The sequence below is a fragment of the Oncorhynchus mykiss genome, chromosome 24 (assembly GCF_057628025.1).
Source record: "Oncorhynchus mykiss isolate SJ-2025 chromosome 24, ASM5762802v1, whole genome shotgun sequence".
Classification (NCBI taxonomy): Eukaryota; Metazoa; Chordata; class Actinopteri; order Salmoniformes; family Salmonidae; genus Oncorhynchus; species Oncorhynchus mykiss.
In genome coordinates, this window is record NC_143045.1 from 13394170 (window position 1) to 13422099 (window position 27930).

The 27930-nt window shown below is 42.1% G+C and overlaps 1 protein-coding gene across 2 annotated transcripts; it reads left to right on the forward strand.

Annotated features, from left to right (window-relative positions):
- The first annotated feature begins 1055 nt into the window (after nt 1-1055).
- Nucleotides 1056-27930, forward strand: LOC110503772 (zinc finger and BTB domain-containing protein 44). 2 transcript variants are annotated; one of them, XM_021582287.3, is made up of 6 exons: nt 1056-1507; nt 3423-4474; nt 5265-5349; nt 11872-12023; nt 23599-23899; nt 24853-27930. In XM_021582287.3, the coding sequence occupies exons 2-6, from the start codon at nt 3439-3441 to the stop codon at nt 25145-25147; spliced, it is 1869 nt and encodes a 622-aa protein (XP_021437962.2). In that variant the 5' UTR covers nt 1056-1507; nt 3423-3438; the 3' UTR covers nt 25148-27930. The 2 variants fall into 2 exon arrangements, with proteins under 2 accessions (XP_021437962.2, XP_090074513.1); XM_090218387.1 differs by having other exon boundaries at nt 23599-23682.

Consider the following 27930-nt stretch of genomic DNA (forward strand, 5'->3'; position numbering starts at 1 on the left):
CAGACAAGACCTTCTTTATACGGTGCTACAAACCCATGGCAGGATTAGACAGATGGGTATACAGATAAGATTTACTTGGGTCTCAGGCCATGTGGGGGTGGAGGGGAATGAGGCATTTGATGTACTGGCTAAACAAGCACTTAGAAGTGGGGTTGTTGATGTTGTAGTTTCAATGAGCACGGCAGAGGCAGAAAGCCTGATATGAACAGTGACGGTACAGAGATGGCAGGAGCAGTGGAATAGAGATACTAAGGGTAGGCATTTATTTCAAGTACAGAGGAAAGCCGGGGAGGGCAGGTAGGGACAGAAGAGAGAATACTATTTTGTACAATATTAAGGGTGGGACACAGCCAGTTGAATACGTCCTTAAATGTGATAGGAAAGCATCCAACAGGAAAGTGTGATTATTGCCAGGAAACGGGACTGCAGAGCATATATTGCTACAGCGCGGGCAGTATCAGAGGGAAAGAGATGTCGAGATTTAGTATGAGGCAGAAGGGGCTACAGGAAATGAGTTTAAATGGTATTTTGAGTAGAACGTCATTAGATATAGTCTCAAATATGTTTTAACAGATAAACGGGGCTGGAAGGTAGGATTTAGTTTATCCGTCTCTGGCCCACACTCCAGTACAGTAGGTGGCGGTCATGCACCATAACGTTGGATGCCAACCGCCGATAAACCCCACCGAAGAAGAAGTGAAGCAGTCTAGACTGGCATGGTAGAGCACTGGTTTTCGAGTGCATGGAGCAACATTTGGTGAAACCACATGGCTACTGAGGCTTGTGAGAAGAACTGTTTAAAGAAAATGGACACTTGCCTTTAGGGTGCATCACGTCCTGTGTCTCATTTTTGGTCTATTGATAAATGTTTTACTTGTATTGGTTTCAAACGTGTTCATGAGCGCTACTGAAATGAGGAAAAGTGCATTCTGAACTGAATTTAACCATGCCTTATATTTATTAAATGTTGGTAAATTGCCTGTGCTTTGTCGGTACTTCACACTGCCTGCTCAACCAAGCTCGAAAATAACCTGCCACTTTTCCACCCTGTGATTACAACAACCATATTTAGCTACATAAATTGCTTTCGAGAGCCGTCAGACATGATCTTTACCAAATCAGATGTTGCCTACTGTAATTGGAGTTGCGCGTTGCATTATGGGACAGGAATAAAGTGCAAAAAGGATTTGCACAGAGAGGCTAGCTAAAATTATCTAAACGAAACGCTAAAACAAATCATTTTGTAAACCTTTAAAAACAATTTGTGCTATCGACAGCTCCAAGTATTAATGAAAATCTCAAATGTATCCGTCTTTGGCCAACGAATGCTTCCCAAGGAATTCCAAAGAACGGGCTAAATAGGCAAGGATAACAACCAGACAGTTTGCAAGTTAGGCTGCTGCACGCCCAGCTGTGGTGTGTTTACATCGGCCTCATTTGACTCCACAACCCGAGGCCGATCAAGTCGAACAACAGACGGAATCATACACTGTTCTATCGACTGAAGGTATATTTTGTTGCCTAGTCAGTAACTAGATCGCGGAACACTGCTAGCTAGCTATAAGGTGTGGAAGCTTGGTGTGTATTTGTAGTTTACTTGCCAGTCAAATAAACGTTACATCAGATAACTAGCTAGCTAGCTGGTGGCTTGTACAAGGCTCTGTAATTGTTCATAACCAGCTAACTAGCTATTTTTTTTGTTTTTTACTTTTTACCAAGCTTTCTTTTGTTAGCTAACTAGCTTGTAGTTAGCTAGCCAACTAGCTAGATTGCAACTTGTTGTTGCTTGCGGTATGCAAAGCACTGTTAATGTTTACAAGTGAAAATGCTAGCTAGGTTCAGTTGAGCCTACGCCCCCTTCGTCTGTAAACATAATGCCTGTCCCAATTTTGGAGGAGCTCCATTGGCTATTTGTGTCGAACCTGATTTGATTAGTAAGAACTAACAACTTCATTGCAGCAGCTAACGTAATTTAGTTAACTATTTTCGTCAGTATGATGAGGAAATCCCAAGAACGTTAGTGGAGGCTGTTCAAGAAGGGATAACCTTCTAGAAATAATGTTTTATTTCATAATGCAGGCTATTAGGCCTAGTTACTCGTCAATAGGTTTTTAGCTTGAGACTTTGATTTGTTATATTTCTACAGTGAATTATCTAGGCCTATTTATGGACCCTTCACCTATAAAAACTTAAGGCTAGTTCTTGAAAGTTCAAGCCTGGCAATGCTTGAGTCGGGTTTTGGATTAGATTAGCCACAATGTAGAATTAAGAGAATATGATTTTGAAAGGTAGACAACAACCCACACTCCAACACTGCAGCTAAAATCAGTGGCATAAGCCTAATTTGCGATGCCTCTATTGGACCAACAGCCTGGGAGTATTTTCCCTTTTTTTCTTAGTGAGAACGACAAGCTCTCCCAAAGAGAGCCCCTTCAGGAGAGTTTTGTTTGATGGAAAATCTCATGCCTCAGAGCAGCCACATGTCTGAGAGGGGCAGATGCACTTGTAGTGTGGACTCCACATGAATTTGGATTTCACCATGATGCATCTGCTTTGATTGTTGTTACATAACTTGCTGTCTACCTCTCTCTTCCACCCTCTCACTGCCCCACTCTCTTTCACCCTCTCACTGCCCTCTCTCTTTCATAGTAACTTATTGGAAGAAACCAAGCAGGACCTTTTTGGTTAATTTGATAGGCTTTTACACAATTACATCATTTTGTTTGAACAATTTGGCTGTATGGTTTCATTGGATTGTAGGATAATGTAAGCACAACTTCAGTTGTCCTCAACCATCAACAATCCAAAAACTTGTAGCAGAAATAAAATGCAGATTGTTTGGTGTTAGGTTAAGTTTGTTTTGAGATTTGTTTATCTCCTTTCTAAACCATTGCAAGAGCTGTAAATACATTGTCTCTGGCTTTGAACATCCACATTTATTTTCTGCTAGTAGCACATTTGTACGTTAGATTTTTGGGAGATTAAATCAATCTGAGTTTCAGTGCGTAAACAAATGTCAAGAGGGATGTTTCTCTTGGCTCTGCACTCCTTCATTGCCATTTGTTTCTGCATTTCTTCTGCCACCCTGTTAAGACCATGTCGTGAGGCCAAATTAAATTCACCCCAGACAATACAGACTGTTCTCTGTTAACACTTAATTTGTTAAATTGTCATTCTGTGTGGTTACGTAGGCTTAACTGAGCTCCTCTAATCCCATCATCTGACAGAGTAGATTTACTATAGTATGTGGTATTTTCTTTTTTAATACCATGACTGGGTTTATATTTAGGTTGTTTTTGTTTGTTTGCTATAGCCATTGTTTAACATCCATCAAAAGAATGAAATACAAACATTACATTGACTTTATAGCAAAGGCCCAATGTAGGCCAACATTGTAGGCTAATTTTCCATTCTTCCTGTAGGTACACTAAGACAAAGATGGGGGTCAAAACCTTTACCCACAGTTCCCCCACGCACAGTCAAGAGATGCTGGAAAAACTAAACGCCTTGCGCAACGAGGGCCACCTCTGCGACGTCACCATCCGTGTGCAGGACAAGTTGTTTCTGGCGCACAAGGTGGTGCTGGCCTGCTGCAGCGAGTTCTTCCGCTCCAAACTAGTAGACAGGCCTGATGAAGAGGATAAGTTTGTGTTGGACTTGCACCACGTCACGGTGAGCGGCTTCACCCCTCTGCTGGAGTACGCCTACACCTCCACCCTCTCCATCAGCACGGAGAACATCATCGACGTTTTAGCCGCCGCCAGTTACATGCAGATGTTCGCTGTGGCGAGCACATGCTCAGAATTCATGAAGTCCAGCATCCTCTGGAGTGCTGGGAGCATGGGGCAGGAGAAACCGCAGGAGTCAGCTCTCGGGGAGAGTGCTTCCTCCCACTGCGCCTTGACCTCATTGGACAGCAGCCTGTCACCTGTATCGTCTGACTGCAGCGTGATGGAGAGGAACATCCCTGTGTGTCGCGAGTCGCGCCGCAAACGTAAGAGCTTTATCATGATGTCCCCAGAGAGCCCACTCAAATGCACCTCGCAGATCACCTCGCCGCAGATGCCCAACCCATCGCCTTCCTCCTTTTCGGAGACCACCACCCAGCCAGTGGACTCTTCCCTGGCCTTCCCATGGACCTTCCCGTTCGGTATCGACCGGAGGTTCCACCCAGATAAGCAGCCCAAGCTTCCCGAGAGCCCACGCCGTCTGGACCAGGCAGGGCCCTCGGAGGTGAGCCGCCGGCTGAGTGACTTCCTGGCCTGTGAAAGCTCCATTAAGGCACCGCTGTCGCTGGCGGGCCCTGAGGAGGACGTGCGTGTGAAGGTGGAGAGGCTGAGTGACGAGGAGGTCCAGGAGACGTCGTCGCAGCCCGTCAGCGCTTCCCAGAGTTCCCTGAGTGACCAGCAGACGGTACCCTGCAGCGAACAGGTCCAGGAGGACCTCCTCATCAGCCCACAGTCCTCCTCCATAGGTATGGGTCTCTCAAACTGACAACACTCAGATGTTTTCCGACCTCAACAGTAGTCTTATGTCAAGGTGAGATCACATCCCACGCCTATTGTTGTGTGTTTTTAGTTAAATGCTTCGTCCCCAAATGAATGGAAGAGCTAGGCCTAACCACATAGTCTGGTGTGCATATCTTTTCCATTCGTTTTGAATTGCGGCATGTAGCTGGGTCTACATAATGGAGGACCTAGGATGTGGACTTCTCTATACAAGACCACAAACTTTTTTTCCTCTTTACACTTTTTGGGAGTGTAATTTCCCTCAATTTAAAGGGCTAATTTGCAGTTGCTACATACTTTTTTTTGTTTTAGAAATTCATTATATTTAGCCCTACCCATTGATTCTTGAATATAACTTATAAAGTCCTCATGAACTTTGTTCAACTGTCATACCCAATCAGAACCCAAAATATCATCTTGTTTTACTCAAAGTAACAAAGTAGGCTTAAATATAAACAAACACTGTATAGTCTCAAAACTATAATTTTGATATCATGGATGGTCAATCCTTGGATCGATAGCTCTGTCTATGAATTTGAGTGGCTGCATTTCGCCAGCCCCATTCCTCAACTGTTTTCCCAAACAGTGGTGGGAAGGACACTTTATTGCTTCAACTGCGGATTGCCACTTTAAAGTTATTCATTTTTTGCATTACATCTGTGTATGGGTTCGATCCCGACCCATGTCTTATGGAAATCAGACTGAGAAAGAACTATTAACTGGGGGAAATTATATTTCATCTTTGTTTTGGCATAGGTTCGATAGATGAGGGAGTCACAGAAGGGTTGCCCTCAATGCAAAGTACATCCAATGCTGGAGGTCATGCTGAGGATGATGAAAGGTAACAATATGGTTGGTTGAAGCCTTAGAAGAACGGATGGTACGGAAAAAGTAGGTGGATATATACAGTTGAAGTCGGAAGTTTACATACACTTAGGTTGGAGTCATTAAAACTCGTTTTTCAACCACTCCACAAATTTCTTGTTAACAAACTATAGTTTTGGCAAGTCGGTTAGGACATCTACTTTTTGCATGACACAAGTAATTGTTCCAGCAATTGTTGACAGACAGATTATTTCACTTATAATTCACTGTATCACAATTCCAGGGGGGCAGAAGTGTACATACACTAAGTTGACTGCCTTTTAAACAGCTTGGAAAATTCCAGAGAATGATGTCCTGGCTTTAGAATCTTCTGATATGCTAATTGACATCATTTGAGTCAATTGGAGGTGTACCTGTAGATGTATTTCAAGGCCTACCTTCAAACTCCGTGCCTCTTTGCTTGACATCATGGAAAAATCAAAAGAAATCAGCCAAGACCTCAGAAAAAACATTGTAGACCTCCACAAGTCTGGTTCATCCTTGGGAGCAATTTCCAAATGCTTGAAGGTACCACATTCATCTGTACAAACAATAGTATGCAAGTATAAACGCCATGGGACCACGCAACCGTCACACAACTCAGGAAGGAGACGCGTTCTGTTCGGTCTCCTAGAAATAAATGTACTTTGGTGCAAAAAGTGCAAATCAATCCCAGAACAACAGCAAAGGACCTTGTGAAGATGCTTGAGGAAACGGGTACAAAAGTATCTATTGCCACAGTAAATCGAGTCCTATATCGACATAACCTGAAAGGCCGCTCAGCAAGGAAGAAGCCACTGCTCCAAAACCACCATTAAAAAAGCCAGACTACGGTTTGCAACTGCACATGGAGACAAAGATTGTACTTTTTGGGGAAATGTCCTCTGGTCTGATGAAACAAAATAGAACTGTTTGGCCATAATGACCATCGTTATGTTTGGAGGAAAAAGGGGGATGCTTGCAAGCCGACGAACACCCTCCCAACCGTGAAGCACAGGGGTGGCAGCATCATGTGGGGGTGCTTTGCTGCAGAAGGGGCTGGTGCTCTTCACAAAATAGATGGCATCATGAGGTAGGAAAAGTTTGTGGATATATTGAAGAAACATCTCAACACATCAGTTAAATTAAAGTTAGAGCTTGGTCGCAAATGGGTCTTCCAAATGGACAATGACTCCAAGCATAGTTAAAGTTAAACAATTTAAAGGCAATGCTACCAAATACTAATTGAGTGTATGTATACTTCTGACCCACTGGGAATGTGATGAACGAAATTAAAGCTGAAATAAATCACTCAACTATTATTCTGACATTTCACATTCTTAAAATAAAGTGGTGATCCTAACTGACCTAAAACAGGGAATTTGTACTTGGATTAAATGTCAGGAATTGTGAAAAACTGAGTTTAAATGTTTTTGGCTAACGTGTATGTAAACTTCCGACTTCAACTGTATACACAATACCACTCGTAGGTTTGGACACACCTACTTATTCCAGGGTTTTTCTTTGTTTTGATTTTTTTCTACATTGTAGAATAATAGTGAAGACATCAAAACTATTAAATAACACACATGGAGTCATGAAGTAACCAAAAAAGTGTTAAACAAATCAAAATATATTTTATTTGAGATTCTTCAAAGTACTTACTCTTGGCATTCTCTCAACCAGCTTCATGAGGTAGTCACCTGGAATGCATTTCAATTAACAGGTGTGCCTTGTTAAAATTACATTTCTGAAATTTGTTTCCTTAATACATTTGAGCCAATCCATTGTGTTTTGACAAGATGGGAGTGGTATACAGAAGATAGCCCTATTTGGTGAAAGACCAAGTCCATATCGCAAGAACAGCTCAAATAAGCAAAGAGAAATGACAGTCCATCATTACTTTAAGACATGAAGGTCCATCAATACGGAAAATATAAAGAACTTTCAACGTTTCTTCAAGTGCAGTCGCAAAAACCATCAAGCGCTATGATGGAACTGGCTCTCATGAGGACCGCCACAGGAAAGGAAGACCCAGATTTACCTCTGATGCAGAGAGGTAGTTCATTGGAGTTACCAGCCTCAGAAATTGCAGCCCAATAAATGCTTCACAGAGTTCAAGTAACAGACACATCTCAACATCAACTGTTCAGAGGAGACTGCGTGAATTAGGCCTTCCTGATCGAATTGCTGCAAAGAAACCACTACTAAAGGACACCAATAACAGTGGAGACTTGCTTGGGCCAAGAAACTTGAGCAATGGTAGAACAGTGGAAATCTGTCCTTTGGTCTGATGAGTCAAATTTGAGATTTTTGGTTCCAGACTCAGAGTAGGTAAACGGATATTCTCTATGTGTGTGGTTCCCACCGTGAAGCATGGAGGAGGAGATGTGGGAGTGCTTTGCTGGTGACACTGTCGGTTTATTTAGAATTTAAGGCACACTTCACCAGCATGGCTGCAGCAATACGCCATCCCATCTGTTTTGCGCTTAGTGGGACAATGACCCAAAACAAACCTCCAGGCTGTGTAAGGGCTATTTTTACCAAGAAGGAGAGTGATGGAATGCTGCATCAGATGACTTGGCCTCCACAATCACCAGACTTCAACCCAATTGAGATGGTTTGGGGTCAGTTGGACCGCAGAGTGAAGGAAAAGCAGCCAACAAGTGCTCAGCATATGTGGGAACTCCTTCAAGACTGTTGGAAAAGCATTCCATGTGAAGCTGGTTGAGAGTGCCAAGAGTGTGCAAAGCTGACATCAAGGCAAAGGGTGGCTACTTTGAAGAATATAAAATATGTTTTGATTTATTTAACTCTTAAGTAATGTTTTTGGTTACTACATTATTTAATTGTTTTGGTGTCTTCGCTATTATTCTACAATGTAGAAAAGTTACAAAAAATGTAAACCCTTGAATGAGTATGCTCTTCCAAACTTTTGACTGATACTGTGTGTGTGCATGTATGTATGTATGTACAGTGCCTTGCGAAAGTATTCGGCCCCCTTGAACTTTGCGACCTTTTGCCACATTTCAGGCTTCAAACATAAAGATATAAAACTGTATTTTTTTGTGAAGAATCAACAACAAGTGGGACACAATCATGAAGTGGAACGACATTTATTGAATATTTCAAACTTTTTTAACAAATCAAAAACTGAAAAATTGGGCGTGCAAAATTATTCAGCCCCTTTACTTTCAGTGCAGCAAACTCTCTCCTGAAGTTCAGTGAGGATCTCTGAATGATCCAATGTTGACCTAAATGACTAATGATGATAAATACAATCCACCTGTGTGTAATCAAGTCTCCGTATAAATGCACCTGCACTGTGATAGTCTCAGAGGTCCGTTAAAAGTGCAGAGAGCATCATGAAGAACAAGGAACACACCAGGCAGGTCCGAGATACTGTTGTGAAGAAGTTTAAAGCTGGATTTGGATACAAAAAGATTTCCCAAGCTTTAAACATCCCAAGGAGCACTGTGCAAGCGATAATATTGAAATGGAAGGAGTATCAGACCACTGCAAATCTACCAAGACCTGGCCGTCCCTCTAAACTTTCAGCTCATACAAGGAGAAGACTGATCAGAGATGCAGCCAAGAGGCCCATGATCACTCTGGATGAACTGCAGAGATCTACAGCTGAGGTGGGAGACTCTGTCCATAGGACAACAATCAGTCGTATATTGCACAAATCTGGCCTTTATGGAAGAGTGGCAAGAAGAAAGCCATTTTTTAAAGATATCCATAAAAAGTGTCGTTTAAAGTTTGCCACAAGCCACCTGGGAGACACACCAAACATGTGGAAGAAGGTGCTCTGGTCAGATGAAACCAAAATTGAACTTTTTGGCAACAATGCAAAACGTTATGTTTGGCGTAAAAGTAACACAGCTGAACACACCATCCCCACTGTCAAACATGGTGGTGGCAGCATCATGGTTTGGGCCTGCTTTTCTTCAGCAGGGACAGGGAAGATGGTTAAAATTGATGGGAAGATGGATGGAGCCAAATACAGGACCATTCTGGAAGAAAACCTGATGGAGTCTGCAAAAGACCTGAGACTGGGACGGAGATTTGTCTTCCAACAAGACAATGATCCAAAACATAAAGCAAAATCTACAATGGAATGGTTCAAAAATAAACATATCCAGGTGTTAGAATGGCCAAGTCAAAGTCCAGACCTGAATCCAATCGAGAATCTGTGGAAAGAACTGAAAACTGCTGTTCACAAATGCTCTCCATCCAACCTCACTGAGCTCGAGCTGTTTTAGCTCGAACTGATAGAGACATACCCCAAGCGACTTACAGCTGTAATCGCAGAAAAAGGTGGCGCTACAAAGTTTTAACTTAAGGGGGCTGAATAATTTTGCACGCCCACTTTTTCAGTTTTTGATTTGTTAAAAAAGTTTGAAATATCCAATAAATGTCGTTCCACTTCATGATTGTGTCCCACTTGTTGTTGATTCTTCACAAAAAAATACAGTTTTATATCTTTATGTTTGAAGCCTGAAATGTGGCAAAAGGTCGCAAAGTTCAAGGGGGCCGAATACTTTCGCAAGGCACTGTGTGTGTGTGTGTGTGTGTGTGTGTGTATGTGTATATATATATATATATATGAGTTGGGCAAAAAAGTATTTAGTCAGCCACCAATTGTGCAAGTTCTCCCACTTAAAAAGACGAGACGCCTGTAATTTTCATCATAGGTACACTTCAACTATGACAGACAAAATGAGAAAAAATCCAGAAAAACACATTGTAGGATTTTTGATGAATTTATTTGCAAATTATGGTGGAAAATAAGTATTTGGTCAATAAACTTTTATCTCAATACTTTGTTATATACCCGTTGTTGGCAATGACAGAGGTCAAACGTTTTCTGTAGGTCTTCACAAGGTTTTCACACACTGTTGCTGGTATTTTGGCCCATTCCTCCATGCAGCTCTCCTCTAGAGCTGTGATGTTTTGGGGCTGTTGCTGGGCAACACGGACTTTCAACTCCCTCCAAAGATTTTCTATGGGGTTGATCTGGAGACTGGCTAGGCCACTCCAGGACCTTGAAATGCTTCTTACGAAGCCATTCCTTTGTTGCCCGGAAGGTGTGTTTGGGATTATTGTCATGCTGAAAGACCCAGCCACGTTTCATCTTCAATGCTCTTGCTGATGGAAGGAGGTTTTCACTCAAAATCTCACGATACATGGCCCCATTCATTCTTTCCTTTACACGGATCAGTCGTCCTGGTCCCTTTGCAGAAAAACAGCCCCAAAGCATGAAGTTTCCACCCCCATGCTTCACAGTAGGTATGGTGTTCTTTGGATGCAACTTAGCATTCTTTGTCCTCCAAAGACGACGAGTTGAGTTTTTACCAAAAAGTTATATTTTGGTTTCATCTGACCATATGACATTCTCCCAATCTTCTTCTGGATCATCCAAATGCTCTCTAGCAAACTTCAGACGGGCCTGGATATGTACTGGCTTAAGCAGGGGGACACGTCTGGCACTGCAGGATTTGAGTCCCTGGCGGCGTAGTGTGTTACTGATGGTATGCTTTGTTACTTTGGTCCCAGCTCTCTGCAGGTCATTCACTAGGTCCCCCCGTGTGGTTCTGGGATTTTTGCTCACCGTTCTTGTGATCACTTTGACCCCACGGGGTGAGATCTTGCGTGGAGCCCCAGATCGAGGGAGATTATCAGTGGTCTTATATGTCTTCCATTTCCTAATAATTGCTCCCACAGTTGATTTCTTCAAACCAAGCTGCTTACCTATTGCAGATTTAGTCTTCCCAGCCTGGTGCAGGTCTACAATTTTGTTTCTGGTGTCCTTTGACAGCTCTTTGGTCTTGGCCATAGTGGAGTTTGGAGTGTGACTGTTTGAGGTTGTGGACAGGTCTTTTATACTGATAAGTTCAAACAGGTGCCATTAATACAGTTAACGAGTGGAGGACAGAGGAGCCTCTTAAAGAAGAAGTTACAGGTCTGTGAGAGCCAGAAATCTTGCTTGTTTGTAGGTGACCAAATACTTATTTTCCACCATAATTTGCAAATAAATGTATTAAAAATCCTACAATGTGATTTTCTGGATTTTTTTTCTCATTTTGTCAGTCATAGTGTATGATGAAAATTACAGGCCTCTCATCTTTTTAAGTGGGAGAACTTGCACAATTGGTGGCTGACTAAATACTTTTTTGCCTCTGTGTGTGTGGTATGTATGTGTGTGTGTATGTGTATATATATATATATATATATATATATATATTTTTTTTTAATGTAAGTGGAAATATCAATATCCCCCTTCCCTGGCTTTCAACCCCACTCGTTTGGAAGGTTTCATACCCTTGAGATTTTATTTTGTTAAATCTAATCTTGCATTTATGTAATATGTTCCATTTTGCCTTTAAGCTGGTATGGAATCCTTTGGTCTTGATGTGTTTATGATGAAGCTTAACAAAGGTTTTGATCTGGCACCACAGGCTTTACCAAATTTGTGCGTATCTCACTGAAGCACCACATCCTCTTTCTTGATTTTCAGATTAGAAAGCCTCCAGTACCCTTACCACTTGTACATAAGCCCTTCCATCCGCCCTGGCACTAACGGGCCTGACAGACCTTTCCAGTGCCCCACGTGTGGCGTCCGATTCACCCGCATACAGAACTTGAAGCAACATATGCTCATCCACTCTGGTAGGTTTTTCCACACATCCACTATGCAGTTGGCGAAGTCTGTGTAGACTAACTACTGCTCTGCGACCTGTTATGTCCTATCTGTTATGTCATTGGTACCCATCTGGAATGTAGCTCATGTGACTTGTACCGTATTTACATTGCCCCCTACAGTAGTTCCATGCGTCCTCTATCCACCCGATGATAGGAGTCGGAGATCAATGGTATGAATGGCTATTTAATGGTTTGACTCATGGCACACTGTGGAGAAGGATGAAGGGCATTCCAGGGAACACTGATTTTGGAAACACTTGAGGCTTGGTGTCTCCCGCCTCGGTTGACATCGGAAAAACACACTCATCAAGCGCACACATACCCAAACTCATGTTTTGACGACAGTGGAACATTATAACAGGAAATGTCAACCAAATATCTACACTAATTTCAACTTGACTCTTAACCTTCACAAACAAGCAGTGCTACATTCAATGAGATCAAGTGTTGTTTTTTCAACGTTTCCAGCCCTTTATACAACAAGTTTGATTTTTGGAGTATAATGTCCTATTTAACGTCTTCTCTAAGCTTGAAGCATGAATTTGTCCAAAAGTAATCAGGCTTGCATGTGTACAGTCCCATTTGTGCAGCCATGCACAGTTACAGCATGTGGAAAGTAACTAACTATAGGCTGCAGGCAAGGACTCCATATTGTGTCCCAACGAATAATGGGATAATTGTCTCTGGTACTCCAAACATCAGACACACTGCTCACATTCATCAGGAAGACCACCAATGTATTCATCAGGGTTCTATCCCCCACCCAACACACACATCTACTAGACCCAATTATGAAATATATAGTGGAGTATTCCATCAAAACAAGAGGGGGGGTGCTCTCTGCCCTGTAGCTGTGTCCAGAGGTTTTTTACTACTGTAGCTCCTATGTGGTATTATTATTCTAAACTGGCCAGTCAAGTATACCGTAGAGTAGAGGTTGACTATCTGGTTGAAAATACTTCATGGGGCTCAAGTATTTTTCTTCAGGGTCATTTAAGCTCGATCCATAGTGTTGTATGCAGTTAAAAGTAATGCAGTTCACGTCTGCTTAAATTATCCTTCTCTGGCTCTGCGCAATGGGCTTCATTGTAAATTCTCGTAAACGTATGCCTCAAAAAAGAGCCGTTGATGTATTTTTATATTTCTCATTGAAAAAAGTCAGGCTTAATCTTAGTCGTGGCATGTTTACGAGGGCCATAAATAACTGAGTCAACGGAAGCTCTTTTTGTTGTATTCCATGGCCACTGAGTTCTATGGAAATAATGACTCGTGTGCCAATTTCCCTTCATATTGTTCCCCTGGTCCGTTCGGCACAGAACTGGTTGTTGACATTGGAGACTGGATGCCTTTGTCACAGAACACAGACAGCTGATGTTCTGAAAGAGCTGCAAAATCTGGATTCCTACAAATCAGCTGGGCTAGACAATCTGGACCCTCTTTCTAAAATTATCTGTCAATTGTTGCAACCCCTATTACTAGCCTGTTCAACCTCTCTTTCGTATCGTCTGAGATCTCCAAAGATTGGAAAGCTTCCGCGGTCATCCCTCCCTCATCAAAGGGGGAGACACTCTAGACCCAATCTGTTATGGACCTATATCCATCCTGCCCTGCCTTTCAAAAATCTTTGAAAGCCAAGTTCACCTCTCTTGGGTAGGGGGCAGTGTTTTCACGTCTGGATGAAAAGCGTGCCCAATGTAAACTGCCTGTTACTCAGGCCCAGAACCTAGGATATGCATATAATTGGTAGATTTGATAGAAAACACTAAAGTTTCTAAAACTTAAAATTATGAATGCGAGTATAACATAACTGATATGGTAGGTGAAACCCCTAGGACAAACCATCCCGAAAAAAATAAACAAATTCAGCCTACCACTGTTTTCAATGGCTGTCACTTTGTTTATAAGGCGAAATCCTCCCAGATTGCAGTTCCTAGGCTTCCACTAGAAGCTAGATGTCAACCGATGTCAACTAGATGTCAACCGTCTTTAGAAAGAGTTTCAGGCTGGGTTTTGGACAAATTAGCCAGAAATTGTAGTTTTTCTAGGTGGCTCCCATTTTGGCTGTAGTGTTTCCAAGCGCGTGGAAGAGAGCACGTTCTTTGGTATTTTTCTCCGGTAAAGACCATAACGATTTTCCGTCTTAAATTGTATAATTTATTTACGTATTCGGGTACCTACGGTTTGATTATAAACGTTGTTTGACTTGTTTGGAAAAGTTTATTAGTAACGTTTGGGATTCATTTTGTATGCATTTTGATGGAGGGAAACATGGTGGATTATTGACTGAAGTGCGCCAGCTAAACTGAGTTTTTATGGATATAAAGGAGGACATTATCGAATAAAATAACCATTTGTGATGTATCTGGGATCTTTTGGAGTGCCAACAGAAGAAGATCATCAAAGGTAAGGCATTTATTATATTGCTATTTCTGACTTTCGTGGCGCAACTGCCTGGTTGAAATATGTTTTTCATGCTTTTATATGCCGGGCGTTGTCCTCAGATAATCGCAAAGCCTTTTTGAAATCTGACATAGCGGCAGGATTAACAAGAAGTTAAGCTTTATTTTGATGTATTACACTTGTTATTTTATGAAAGTTAAATATTTATAATTCTGTAGTTTGAATTTCGCGCTCTGCAATTTCACCGGATGTTGGCCAGATGGGACGCTACCTGCCCATAAGAAGTTAACAAACAGATCACCGACCATTTCAAATCCCACCGTTCCTTCACCACTATGCAATCTGGTTTCTGAGCTGGTCATGGGTGCACCTCAGCCACGCTCAAGGTCCTAAACGATATCATAACCGCCATTGATAAAAGACAGTACTATGCAGCCGTCTTCATCGACCTGGCCAAGGCTTGGCCATCACTGCATTCTTATCGGCAGACTCAACAGCCTTGGTTTCTCAAATGACTGCCTCGCCTGGTTCACCAACTTCTTCTCAGATAAAGTTCAGTGTGTCAAATCGGAGGGCCTGTTGTCCGGACCCCTGGCAGTTTCTATGGGGGTACAGGGTTCAATTCTCGGGCCAACTCTTTTCTCTGAAAATATATCAATGATGTCGCTCTTGCTGCTGGTGATTCTCTGATCCACCTCTACGCAGACGACACCATTCTGTATACATCTGGCCCTTCTTTGGAAACTGTTAACTTCTTTTGGGCAGGTGGGACTGAATGCAATATTCAAAATACAGAAATACTCATAATAAACATTCATAAAACATACAAGTGTTATACACTGCTCACTTAAACAACACAATGTAATTCCAAGTCAATCACACTTCTGTGAAATAAAACTGTCCACTTAGGAAGCAGCACTGATTGACAATAAATTTCACATGCTGTTGTGCAAATGGAATAGACAACAGGTGGAAATTATAGGCAATTAAGCAAGACACCCCCAATAAAGGAGTGGTTCTGCAGGTGGTGACCATAGACCACTTCTCAGTTCCTATGCTTCCTGCCTGATGTTTTGGTCACTTTTGAATGCTGGCGGTGCTTTCACTCTAGTGGTAGCATGAGACGGAGTCTACAACCCACACAAGTGGCTCAGGTAGTGCAGCTCATCCAGGATGGCACATCATTGCGAGCTGTGGCAAGAAGGTTTGCTGTGTCTGTCAGCGTAGTGTCCAGAGCATGGAGGCGCTACCAGGAGACAGGCCAGTACATCAGGAGACGTGGAGGAGGCCGTAGGAGGGCCACAACCCAGCAGCAGGACCGCTACCTCCGCCTTTGTGCAAGGAGGAGGAGCAGTGCCAGAGCCCTGCAAAATGACCTCCGGCAGGCCACAAATGTGCATGTGTCTGCTAAAACGGTCAGAAACAGACTCCATGAGGGTGGTATGAGGACCCGACGTCCGCAGGTGGGGGTTGTGCTTACAGCCCAACACCGTGCAGGACGTTTGGCATTTGCCAGAGAACACCAATATTGGCAAATTCGCCACTGGTGCCCTGTGCTCTTCACAGATGAAAGCAGGTTCACACTGAGCACGTGACAGACGTGACAGAGTCTGGAGACGCCGTGGAGAACGTTCTGCTGCCTGCAACATCCTCCAGCATGACCGGTTTGGCGGTGGGTCAGTCATGGTGTGGGGTGGCATTTCTTTGGGGGGCCGCACAGCCAGAGGTAGCCTGACTGCCATTAGGTACCGAGATGAGATCCTCCTACCCCTTGTGAGACCATATGCTGGTGCGGTTGGCCCTGGGTTCCTCCTAATGCAAGACAATGCTAGACCTCATGTGGCTGGAGTGTGTCAGCAGTTCCTGCAAGAGGAAGGTATTGATGCTATGGACTGGCCTGCCCGTTCCCCAGACCTGAATCCAATTGAGCACATCTGGGACATCATGTCTCGCTCCATCCACCAATGCCACGTTGCACCACAGACTGTCCAGGAGTTGGCGGATGCTTTAGTCCAGGTCTGGGAGGAGATAGATCCCTCAGGAGACCATCCGCCACCTCATCAGGAGCATGCCCAGGCGTTGTAGGGAGGTCATACAGGCACGTGGAGGCCACACACACTACTGAGTGTTTTAGTGTTCCCTTTATTTTTTTGAGCAGTGTACATCAGTTTAAAGATTAACTTCTTGTTAATCCAGCCGCCGTGTCAGATTTCAAAAAGCCTTTACGGCGAAAGCATATCATGCGATGCGAGGACAGCGTTCCGCTTTCAAAAGCAGACAAACATTTTCCAGCGAAGTAGATTAGTCACGAAAGTCAGAAATGGCAATCAAATTAATCACTTTTTGATCTTCATATGGATGCACTCACAAGACTCCATGTTACACAATAAATGTTCATTTTGTTTGATAAAGTCCCTCTTTTATATCCAAAAAAACTCTTTGTGTTGGCGCGTTTTGTTCAGTAATCCACTGGCACAAAGGTGGTCACAACAGGCAGACGAATAGATCCAAATAGTACTGGTAAAGTTCGTCGAAACATGTCAATTTTTTTTTATTAATCCTCCGGCTGTCTATTGTCTTTATAATCGATAATATTTCAACCGAACAATAGCGTATTCAATACAAAGGACAAAGAACGAGGGCGCACTCAGAAAATTGTCATTCTTACTAATTTTTCAGAATAAAAGCCTGAAACAATGTCTAAAGACTGTTGACATCTAGTGGAAGCCATAGGAACTGCAATCTAGGTCCTATCCATTTATATGGTGGATAGGCTTTCAATGGAAAACACTCCATGTAACCGAAAAAATTGAATCCCTGCACTGACAAGGGAAAACTCTGTCGTTCTGCCCCTGAAGAAGAGAGTTAAACTACTGTTCCTAGGCCGTCATTGAAAATAAGAATTTGTTCTTAACTGACTTGCCTAGTTAAGTAAAGGTAAAACTAAATACAGTGCCTTGCGAAAGTATTCGGCCCCCTTGAACTTTGCGACCTTTTGCCACATTTCAGGCTTCAAACATAAAGATATACAACTGTATTTTTTTGTGAAGAATCAACAACAAGTGGGACACAAACATGAAGTGGAACGACATTTATTGGATATTTCAAACTTTTTTAACAAATCAAAAACTGAAAAATTGGGCGTGCAAAATTATTCAGCCCCTTTACTTTCAGTGCAGCAAACTCTCTCCAGAAGTTCAGTGAGGATCTCTGAATGATCCAATGTTGACCTAAATGACTAATGATGATAAATACAATCCACCTGTGTGTAATCAAGTCTCCGTATAAATGCACCTGCACTGTGATAGTCTCAGAGGTCCGTTAAAAGCGCAGAGAGCATCATGAAGAACAAGGAACACACCAGGCAGGTCCGAGATACTGTTGTGAAGAAGTTTGAAGCCGGATTTGGATACAAAAATATTTCCCAAGCTTTAAACATCCCAAGGAGCACTGTGCAAGCGATAATATTGAAATGGAAGGAGTATCAGACCACTGCAAATCTACCAAGACCTGGCCGTCCCTCTAAACTTTCAGCTCATACAAGGAGAAGACTGATCAGAGATGCAGCCAAGAGGCTCATGATCACTCTGGATGAACTGCGGGAGATCTACAGCTGAGGTGGGAGACTCTGTCCATAGGACAACAATCAGTCGTATATTGCACAAATCTGGCCTTTATGGAAGAGTGGCAAGAAGAAAGCCATTTCTTAAAGATATCCATAAAAAGTGTTGTTTAAAGTTTGCCACAAGCCACCTGGGAGACACACCAAACATTTGGAAGAAGGTGCTCTGGTCAGATGAAACCAAAATTGAACTTTTTGGCAACAATGCAAAACGTTATGTTTGGCGTAAAAGCAACACAGCTGAACACACCATCCCCACTGTCAAACATGGTGGTGGCAGCATCATGGTTTGGGCCTGCTTTTCTTCAGCAGGGACAGGGAAGATGGTTAAAATTGATGGGAAGATGAATGGAGCCAAATACAGGACCATTCTGGAAGAAAACCTGATGGAGTCTGCAAAAGACCTGAGACTGGGACGGAGATTTGTCTTCCAACAAGACAATGATCCAAAACATAAAGCAAAATCTACAATGGAATGGTTCAAAAATAAACATATCCAGGTGTTAGAATGGCCAAGTCAAAGTCCAGACCTGAATCCAATCGAGAATCTGTGGAAAGAACTGAAAACTGCTGTTCACAAATGCTCTCCATCCAATCTCACTGAGCTCGAGCTGTTTTGCAAGGAGAAATGGGAAAAAAATTCAGTCTCTCGATGTACAAAACTGATAGAGACATACCCCAAGCGACTTACAGCTGTAATCGCAGCAAAAGGTGGCGCTACAAAGTATTAACTTAAGGGGGCTGAATAATTTTGCACGCCCAATTTTTCAGATTTTGATTTGTTAAAAAAGTTTGAAATATCCAATAAATGTCGTTCCACTTCATGATTGTGTCCCACTTGTTGATTCTTCACAAAAAAATACAGTTTTATATCTTTATGTTTGAAGCCTGAAATGTGGCAAAAGGTTGCAAAGTTCGAGGGGGCCGAATACTTTCGCAAGGCACTGTACAAATGCCATACAACACTCCTTCTGTGGCCTCCAACTGCTTTTAAATGCTAGTAAAACTAAATGCATGCTCTTCAACCAATTGCTGCCTGCACCCGCCCGACTAGCATCACTACTCTGGACGGGTTTGACTTAGAATATGTGGACAACTACAAATACCTAGGTGTCTGGATGGACTGAACTCTCCTTCCAGACTCACATTAAGCATCTCCAATCCAAAATCAAATCACCACAGCGACCTGTGTGCTCTCGTTGGCTGGCCCTCACTTCATATTCGTCGCCAAACCCATTGGATCCAGGTCATCTCTAAGTCTTTGCTAGGTAAAGCCCCACCTTATCTCAGCTCACTGGTCACCATGGCAACACCCACCTGAAGCACACGCTCCAGCAGTTATATTTCACTGGTCATCCCCAAAGCCAACACTTCCTTTGGCCGCCTTTCCTTCAAGTTCTCTGCTGCAAAGACTGGAACAAATTGCAAAAATCACTGAAGCTGGAGACTTATCTCCCTCTCTAACTTTAAGCATCAGCTCTCAGAGCTGTATCTGTACATAGCCAATCTGTAAATAGAACATCCAACTACCTCATCCCCATATTGGTATTTATCTTTTTGTTCTTTTGCACAACAGTATCTAAATCCAATTTATTTATATAGCCCTTCTTACATCAGCTGATATCTCAAATTGCTGTACAGAAACCCAGCCTAAAACCCCAAAATTCAAGAAATGCAGGTGTAGAAGCACGGTGTCTAGGAAAAACTCCCTAGAAAGGCCAAAACCTAGGAAGAAACCTAGAGAGGAACCAGGCTATGAGGGGTGGCCAGTCCTCTTCTGGCTGTGCCGGGTGGAGATTATAACAGAACATGGCCAAGATGTTCAAATGTTCATAAATGACCAGCATGGTCAAATAATAATAATCACAGTAGTTGTTGAGGGTGCAGCAAGTCAGCACCTTAGGAGTAAATGTCAGTTGGCTTTTCATAGCCGATCATTAAGAGTATCCCTACCGCTCCTGCTATCTCTAGAGAGTTGAAAACAGCAGGTCTGGGAAAGGTAGCACGTCCGGTGAACAGGTCAGGATTCCATAGCCGCAGGCAGAACAGTTAACTGGAGCAGCAGCATGGCCAGGTGGACTGGGGACAGCAAGGAGTCATCATGCCAGGTAATCCTGAGGAATGGTCCTAGGGCTCAGGTCCTCCGAGAGAGAGAAAGAAAGAGAGAGCATACTTAAATTCACAGAGGACACCGGATAAGACAGGATAAGTACTCCAGATTTAATAAACTGAACCTAGCCCCCCGACACAAACTACTGCAGCATAAATACTGGAGGCTGAGACAGTAGTGGTCAGGAGACAAAGTGGCCCCATCCAATGATACCCCCGGACAGGGCCAAACAGGCAGGATATAACCCCACCCACTTTGCCAAAGCACAGCCCCCACACCACTAGAGGGATATCTTAATCCACCAACTTTCCATCCTGAGACAAGGCCAAGTATAGCCCACAAAGATCTCCGCCACGGCACAACCCAAGGGGGGGCGCCAACCCAGACAGGAAGATCACATCAGGGACTCAACCCACTCAAGTGACGCACCCCTCCTAGGGACGGCATGGAAGAGCACCAGTAAGCCAGTGACTCAGCCCCTGTAATAGGGTGAGAGGCAGAGAATCTCAGTGGAGCGAGGGGAACCGGCCTGGCAGAGACAGCAAGGGCGGTTCGTTGCTCCAGAGCCTTTCCGTTCACCTTCACACTCCTGGGCCAGACTACACTCACTCATATGACCCACTGAAGAGACTTAAAGGTTGAGACCGAGTCTACGTCTCTCACATGGGTAGGCAGACCATTCCATAAAAATGGAGCTCAAAATGAGAAAGCCCTGCCTCCAGCTGTTTGCTTCGAAATTCTAGGGACAATTAGGAGGCCTGCGTCTTGTGACCGTAGCTTACGTGTAGGTATGTACGGCAGGACCAAATCGGAAAGATAGGTAGGCGCAAGCCCATGTAATGCTTTGTAGGTTAGCAGTAAAACCTTAATCAGCCCTTGCCTTAACAGGAAGCCAGTGTAGAGAGGCTAGCACTGGAGTATTATGATGAAATTTGTTGGTTCTAGTCAGGATTCTAGCAGCCGTATTTAGCACTAACTGAAGTTTATTTAGTGCTTTATCCGGGTTGCCGGAAAGTAGAGCATTGCAGTAGTCTAACCAAGAAGTAACAAAAGCATGGATTAATTTTTCTGCATAATTTTTGGACAGAAAGTTTCTGATTTTTTGCAATGTTACGTAGATGGAAAAAAGCTGTCCTTGAAACAGTCTTGATATGTTCGTCAAAGGAGAGATCAGGGTCCAGAGTAACGGCGAGGTCCTTCACAGATTTATTTGAGACGACGACAACCATCAAGATTAATTGTCAGATTCAACAGAAGATCTCTTTGTTTCTTGGGACCTAGAACAAGCTTCTCTGTTTTGTCCGAGTTTAAAAGTTGAAAGTTTGCAGCTATCCACTTCCTTATGTCTGAAACACATGCTTCTAGCGAGAGCAATTTTGGGGCTTCACCTTGTTTCATTGAAATGGACAGAGGTGTGTCATCCGCATAGCAGTGAAAGTTAACATTATGTTTTCGAATGACATCCCCAAGAGGTAAAATATATAGTGAAAACAATAGGAAATTTACAGTTGATTTGTCAGAGGACAAACCATTCACAGAGACAAACTGATATCTTTCCGACAGATAAGATCTAAACCAGGCCAGAACTTGTCCGTGTAGACCAATTTGGGTTTCCAATCTCTCCAAAAGAATGTGGTGATCGATGGTATCAAAAGCAGCACTAAGGTCTAGGAGCACGAGGACAGATGCAGAGCCTCCGTCTGATGCCATTAAAATGTAATTTACCACCTTCACAAGTGCAGTCTGTGCTATGTTGTTGTCTAAAACCAGACTGAATAATTATATATTGTATACATATATAGTATACATTGTTTGTCTTCAGGAAGGCAGTGAGTTACTGCGCAACAGCTTTTTCTAACATTTTTGAGAGGAATGGAAGTTACGATATATGCTGATATTTATTCATTTATTTTTTCTTGGTCAAGGTTTGGCTTTTTCAAGAGAGGCTTTATTACTGCCACTTTTAGTGAGTCTGGTACACATCTGGTGGATAGAGAGCCGTTTATTATGTTCAACATAGGAGGGCCAAGCACAGGAAGCCGCTCTTTCAGTAGTTTAGTTGGAATAAGGTCCAGTATGCGGTATGAGGCCATGATTATTTTCATCATTGTGTCAAGTGATATCGTATTAAAACACTTGAGTGACTCTCTTGATCCTAGGTCCTGGCAGAGTTGTGCAGACTCATCACAACTGAGCTTTGGAAGAATACGCAGATTTAAAGAGGAGTCCGTAATTTGCTTTCTAATGATCATGATCTTTTCCTCAAAGAAGTTCATGAATTTATTACTGCTGAAGTGAAAGCCATCCTCTCTTGGGGAATGCTGCTTTTTAGTTAGCTTTGCAGTATCAAAAATAAATTTAGTTTTGTTCTTATTTTCCTCAATTAAGTTGGAAAAATAGGACTATCAAGCAGCAGTAAGGGCTCTTCGATACTGCACGGTACTGTCTTTCCAATTCTGGTCGGAAGACTTCCAGTTTGGTGTGGCGCCATTTACGTTCCAATTTGCTGGAAGCTTGCTTCAGAGCTTGGGTATTTTCTGTATACCAGAGAGCTAGTTTCTTATGACAAATGTTTTTAGGGGTGCAACTGCATCTAGGGTATTGCGCAAGGTTAAATTGAGTTCCTTTAGGTGGTTAACTGGTTTTTGTCCTCTGTCCTTGGGTAGGCAGAGGTAGTCTGGAAGGGCATCAAGGAATCTTTGGGTTGTCTGAGATTTTATAGCACGACTTTTGATGCTCCTTGGTTGGGGTCTGAGCAGATTATTTGTTGCGATTGCAAACGCAATAAAATGGTGGTCTGATAGTCCAGGATTATGAGGAAAAACATTAAGATCCACAACATTTATTCCATGGGACAAAACTAGGTCCAGAGTATGACTGTGACAGTGAGTAGGTCCAGAGACATGTTGGACAAAACCCACTGAGTCGATGATGGTTCCGAAAGCCTTTTGGAGTGGGTCTGTGGACTTTTCCATGTGAATATTAAAATCACCAAAAATTAGAATATTATCTGCTATGACTACAAGGTCCGATAGGAACTCAGTGAGGAACGCTGTATATTTCCCAGGAGGCCTGTAAACAGTAGCTATAAAAAGGGATTGAGTAGGCTGTATAGATTTCATGACTAGAAGCTCAAAAGACAAATGTTTTTTTTTTTGTAAATTGAAATTTGCTATCGTAAATGTTAGCAACACCTCAGGCTTTGCGGGATGCACGGGGGATATGGTCACTAGTGTAACCAGGAGATGAGGCCTCATTTAACACAGTAAATTCATCAGGCTTAAGCCATGTTTCGTTAACAGTTCTAAAAAAATCTATGTCATAATGCTAAATTCATAGTTAATCTATTGTAGTGATTCTAATGTGCAACAGAAGTAATCTTTCTATTTTGTTCATCACTTTCTCAACAGGCATTAAGCCCTTCCAGTGTGATCGCTGTGGGAAAAAGTTCACACGGGCCTACTCCCTGAAGATGCACCGGCTGAAGCACGAAGGTAAACGCTGTTTCCGGTGCCAGATTTGTAGTGCAACATTCACGTCCTTCGGCGAATACAAGCACCACATGAGGGTGTCCCGCCACATAATCCGCAAGCCCCGGATTTACGAGTGCAAAACGTGCGGCGCCATGTTTACCAACTCTGGCAATTTAATTGTACACCTGCGGAGTCTGAACCATGAGGCATCTGAACTAGCAAACTACTTCCAGAGCAGGTGAGGAGTCCCGGGGTGTCGTCCCTTCATTTACTCAGCTTAACGTAACACAGGAAATAAGCAAAAAATACAAATAAATCTCCCATAGTGGCCGTGTTCAGGGAGAAATACTATTTCAAGCTTTTCAGAATTGGTTCATTACACAGGCCCAACTAACTGTTGCACACTAAGCATACTGTAAAATGTACAGTACAACACATCTCAGTCATGCTGAATATGTGGTTCAAAGCAGTATTTGGCCACTTTCCTCTTCCCTATATAGTGGGATATATATATATTTAATGTAGAATAGACTATTACATGAGTTACTATTGTGTATTCTGTTGTCCAATTTCTTAATTGAACCATTCCAATGCTGTTATCTTAGTTGCTAGCCTTTGAGAAACATACAGTATCAAATGATGCGTGCTAGGGTCTTTAAATCCTTTCGTCTTGCTTGCAACAATTTGGATACATTACATAACCTTTTTCTGTCAATGCATTTTGCTTTTCCATATAGGAATTTCACTCCGTTTAATGGCTTTCATTCAAATGTATTGCTCATAGAACTTAAAGTACTTCTACATAAAGCAGACATGGACTCATATATTCTAGACTTTTCCACTTCTTAATCAACTCAAGCCCTCACAGGTTTTTTTAGGGCTCAAATGGGCCACTGACTTTTTAAAATGTTATAGTATAGTATGTCTATGCCTGAGATCATAACACTGTATGGAAAATTCTTTGGCGATCCAGTTTAATTCTCAAAAAACAGATCACAGGCCTCACACAGCCCTCACATAAAAGATCTGTCACTGTATTATTTTTCAAGAAAATGGGCCGATTTCCATCCGTTTTTCAAATTGCTTTCAAACTTACACCATATTTACTGTGTAGTCTACTTTATATAGGAGGTATAGAGACACTTTTATCAACAGCCTTTTCTCGTCTGTTATGTCTCCATGTGGTCCCAGTGATTTCCTCATGCCCGACTACCTGAGCCAAGTGCAGGAGGAGGAGACTCTGGGGCAGTACGAGCTGGTGGAGCACGGCTTCGAAGGCAACAACTCGTCTGTCCAGATGGCGGTCATCTCCCAGGTCTCCTCCACCCAGAATTGCGAGAGCAGCAACTTCCCCCTGGACCCCTTATCCCTGAAGGACGAAAAGGTGTCGGAGGAGCCAAAGACAAACGGCAGTAGCAGCTCCCCGGATGGCTCTGAGGAGGAGACCGCCCATATCAAAGAGCTGGCTTCCATTTCGATTGAGTGACCGTCACCTAATTGTCCCCCCCCCCCCTTTCAATCCAAAGCCTTGACTTTGGAAAGTGCCTGAGATTGCCCTTCTTAACATTCACCTCTAGAATGGGAGGTCTTAACTTTGCTAACAGTGACAAGTAGTTTCTTTCCTCCCTTATTGGATTATTGTTTTTGCATAATGAAGTTCATATGATAGATGCCGTCTTACTTCTTGAGTGCTGTCGCTTTGGGGAAACTTAGTGTTACTAAATATTGTTTGATAATCGAATGCTACATTGGATTTTGTCGTGAACTATGTCAGAGGTGTGTATGCATTCCTTTGTGAGGAGGAGCACAGTACATTTGAAAACTTTTCACACACAAAAAGTTTGAATGTGAAATTGCATCGTAGAGCTCTTTGTCTCTCACTTTCGTTATGAAATGAACTGTAGCTACTACACTTGACTTGTATTGGGTGTTAATGTAGGTGTCTACTGGTGGCTTAGACCCTCAAAGGCATGGCCGCATTTTATTTCATACGCAAAGTCAGTCGTTAAACCATCAAGAGAGACGCACTGCAGCGGCTGCCCTTTCCGATATCTGGAACAGCTAGGCTAAGTTCAAATGTGAAGTTGAAGTGGAGTAAATTTGTCAGACCTATTTCATTAATACTTGTCCCTAACATTTCTTGTGTGGTGGAAGTTTCTATACTGAGGTATTTGTAATATGTCAGCTGTGTGACAAAAAAACGAGTCTCACTATAACAACAATTTGTTAAATGTCAAAAACAATTGTCACCACCAAAGTAGAAGTAGTAGAAGTAATATATCACCACCATAAGTGACGTATTACTAATATGTCAACTTTGGTGACATAACTACTATAGTTTAATGTCACTATTTTGACATATAATGAGACCATGTTGCATTTGGTGGAGAATGTGTTGGTCAATTTACACTGAATGTTTACTTTGGACATGACATTTCAGAAGCTAGTGTCTTGACTGTGGGTGACCATTCTTCGGACTAACGTTGTACTAATCAAGTGGTCAGCACATTTAGAATCTGTAGCTGGGTGCCTTGCTTTTACTGTGAGTTGAGTTGTGTAATTCAATGTATATGGAGCCAGGAGAGGTCTTCAATAACATGGCAAACATGACATTGCTTTGTATCATGAAGTGTGATCGATAGGTATTTTATTCTTCATGGTGTTCTAGGTTCACTTTGCAATTTTCCAGTTTCAAGTACAGGTTACATTTTCAACAGAAATCTTGCCCTAGCTTGGACACCTGTTACTGTACATTGCTTGGACACCTGTTACATTGAGCTATCACTAGTCAGTTGCATATCACCATGCCTTTATAATAAGGTGGTGATACTCCATTGATTTAAATGCTACTGGTATTTCATTTTTCATTGTGTTCCATGCCATTAAGTGTAGTCCTTATCAATTCACTTAATCTTGGTAGTCCTGCAAAAAAACGAAAGGACTTTTGCATGCCAATGAAATGCAAATTAGATTAGAAACTTTTAACATTAGTTGGTATTGAATTCTTGACATCTCAACCAGGAATTTCTGGAATTTGACATTGGAGCAGTAGATCCTAAAAATATTACCAGGAAAATAAGAATTTGATGACAATTAACATGTTGAATCTGTTATCTTGGGTTCAGAGAAGTAACAGTTTGTTTTACTATCATAGAATGGGTGCTCAGATTTGTTTTATGATTATGTATCGTGCCATCCAATCAACCGTTCCTAAAAGATGTGGCATTTAGCCTAACTACCCTATGTCTGGGTAACAATCAAACTCTCCTATTGCACCAAATGTTCCCAATCCCTTTGGGGTTGACGTATCTACCATTTGAATCTATCGTTGCTGTTGACATTATAAAGTAATGAGCTAATCATGCTTGGTTTCCCCATGCTATTGAAACAGGAAATGTCATTTTCGCTCCGATAGACACTATCATACTGTGCGTTGAAAGTATAGCCTTATATTGGCCCTTGCATAGATTCAACCTGCACAATTTAAAATCTTGAGACAATTTCTTTTTTTCTCCCGTTTGAGCATTTTAGCGCTTAAGTAAGCTTGTGTTTTGCCTGTTTGTTTCTGTGTGTATTCATATACCTTTTTAATAAATAAATGCTGCTGTTTTGTTAACTTAAAGTGCCCAAATATTTTTTGTGAACCTAATGTGTGCAATAAATGGACAAGCTGTTTATATTTTGTCTGAATAATGCAAGAAAAGAATGTACTGTTTTTGTGTTGTGTACTTACAATGTGACAATTTAACCTGAAGAAAAATAAGTGAGAATCCACTCATCTGTGAAAATCGTGAACAAAACTTACATTTTGATATTTAAAATGTTAGTATTTTTGCATTTCGCCTAGGATTGTGAAATGCGCGTCCATTTAAAAGTCCTGTGAATCCGAGAACGTGCTTTCTGCTGTTTCCTATTCAATAAGGTCTTCTCGAGGCATTAGACCTCGGCACATATCAGCTTTTTGTTCTTGATTTTACTCCATCAAAAGTTTTTATAGATATTAGCATGTCTTTTCTTTGTTCCCCAGATGTAGCTTCTCTTTTGTGCAATGTTTAAAACATGTATTGATTACATATGCCTTTTTAACGTATACATGATATATACATTACCTGGTTCATATTGTTTGTTGAAAATATGAAAAAAAAACAGTAGCTCTTAGTTATACATGATATATTTTTGTGACTTTTTGTATTATGTTTGCCGTTTCATGAATATGCCATCTTTTGGATATTCTCGTTTAAATGTGAATAAAACAAAATGGTTAAGGAG

Bases quoted from the DNA above. Each gene is read 5' to 3' on its own strand.
- LOC110503772 (XM_021582287.3), top strand. From the start codon at position 3,439: ATGGGGGTCAAAACCTTTACCCACAGTTCCCCCACGCACAGTCAAGAG. The intron at 4,475-5,264 runs GTATGGGTCTCT...GTTTTGGCATAG, and splicing joins CCCACAGTCCTCCTCCATAG to GTTCGATAGATGAGGGAGTC. The intron at 5,350-11,871 runs GTAACAATATGG...CTTGATTTTCAG, and splicing joins CATGCTGAGGATGATGAAAG to ATTAGAAAGCCTCCAGTACC.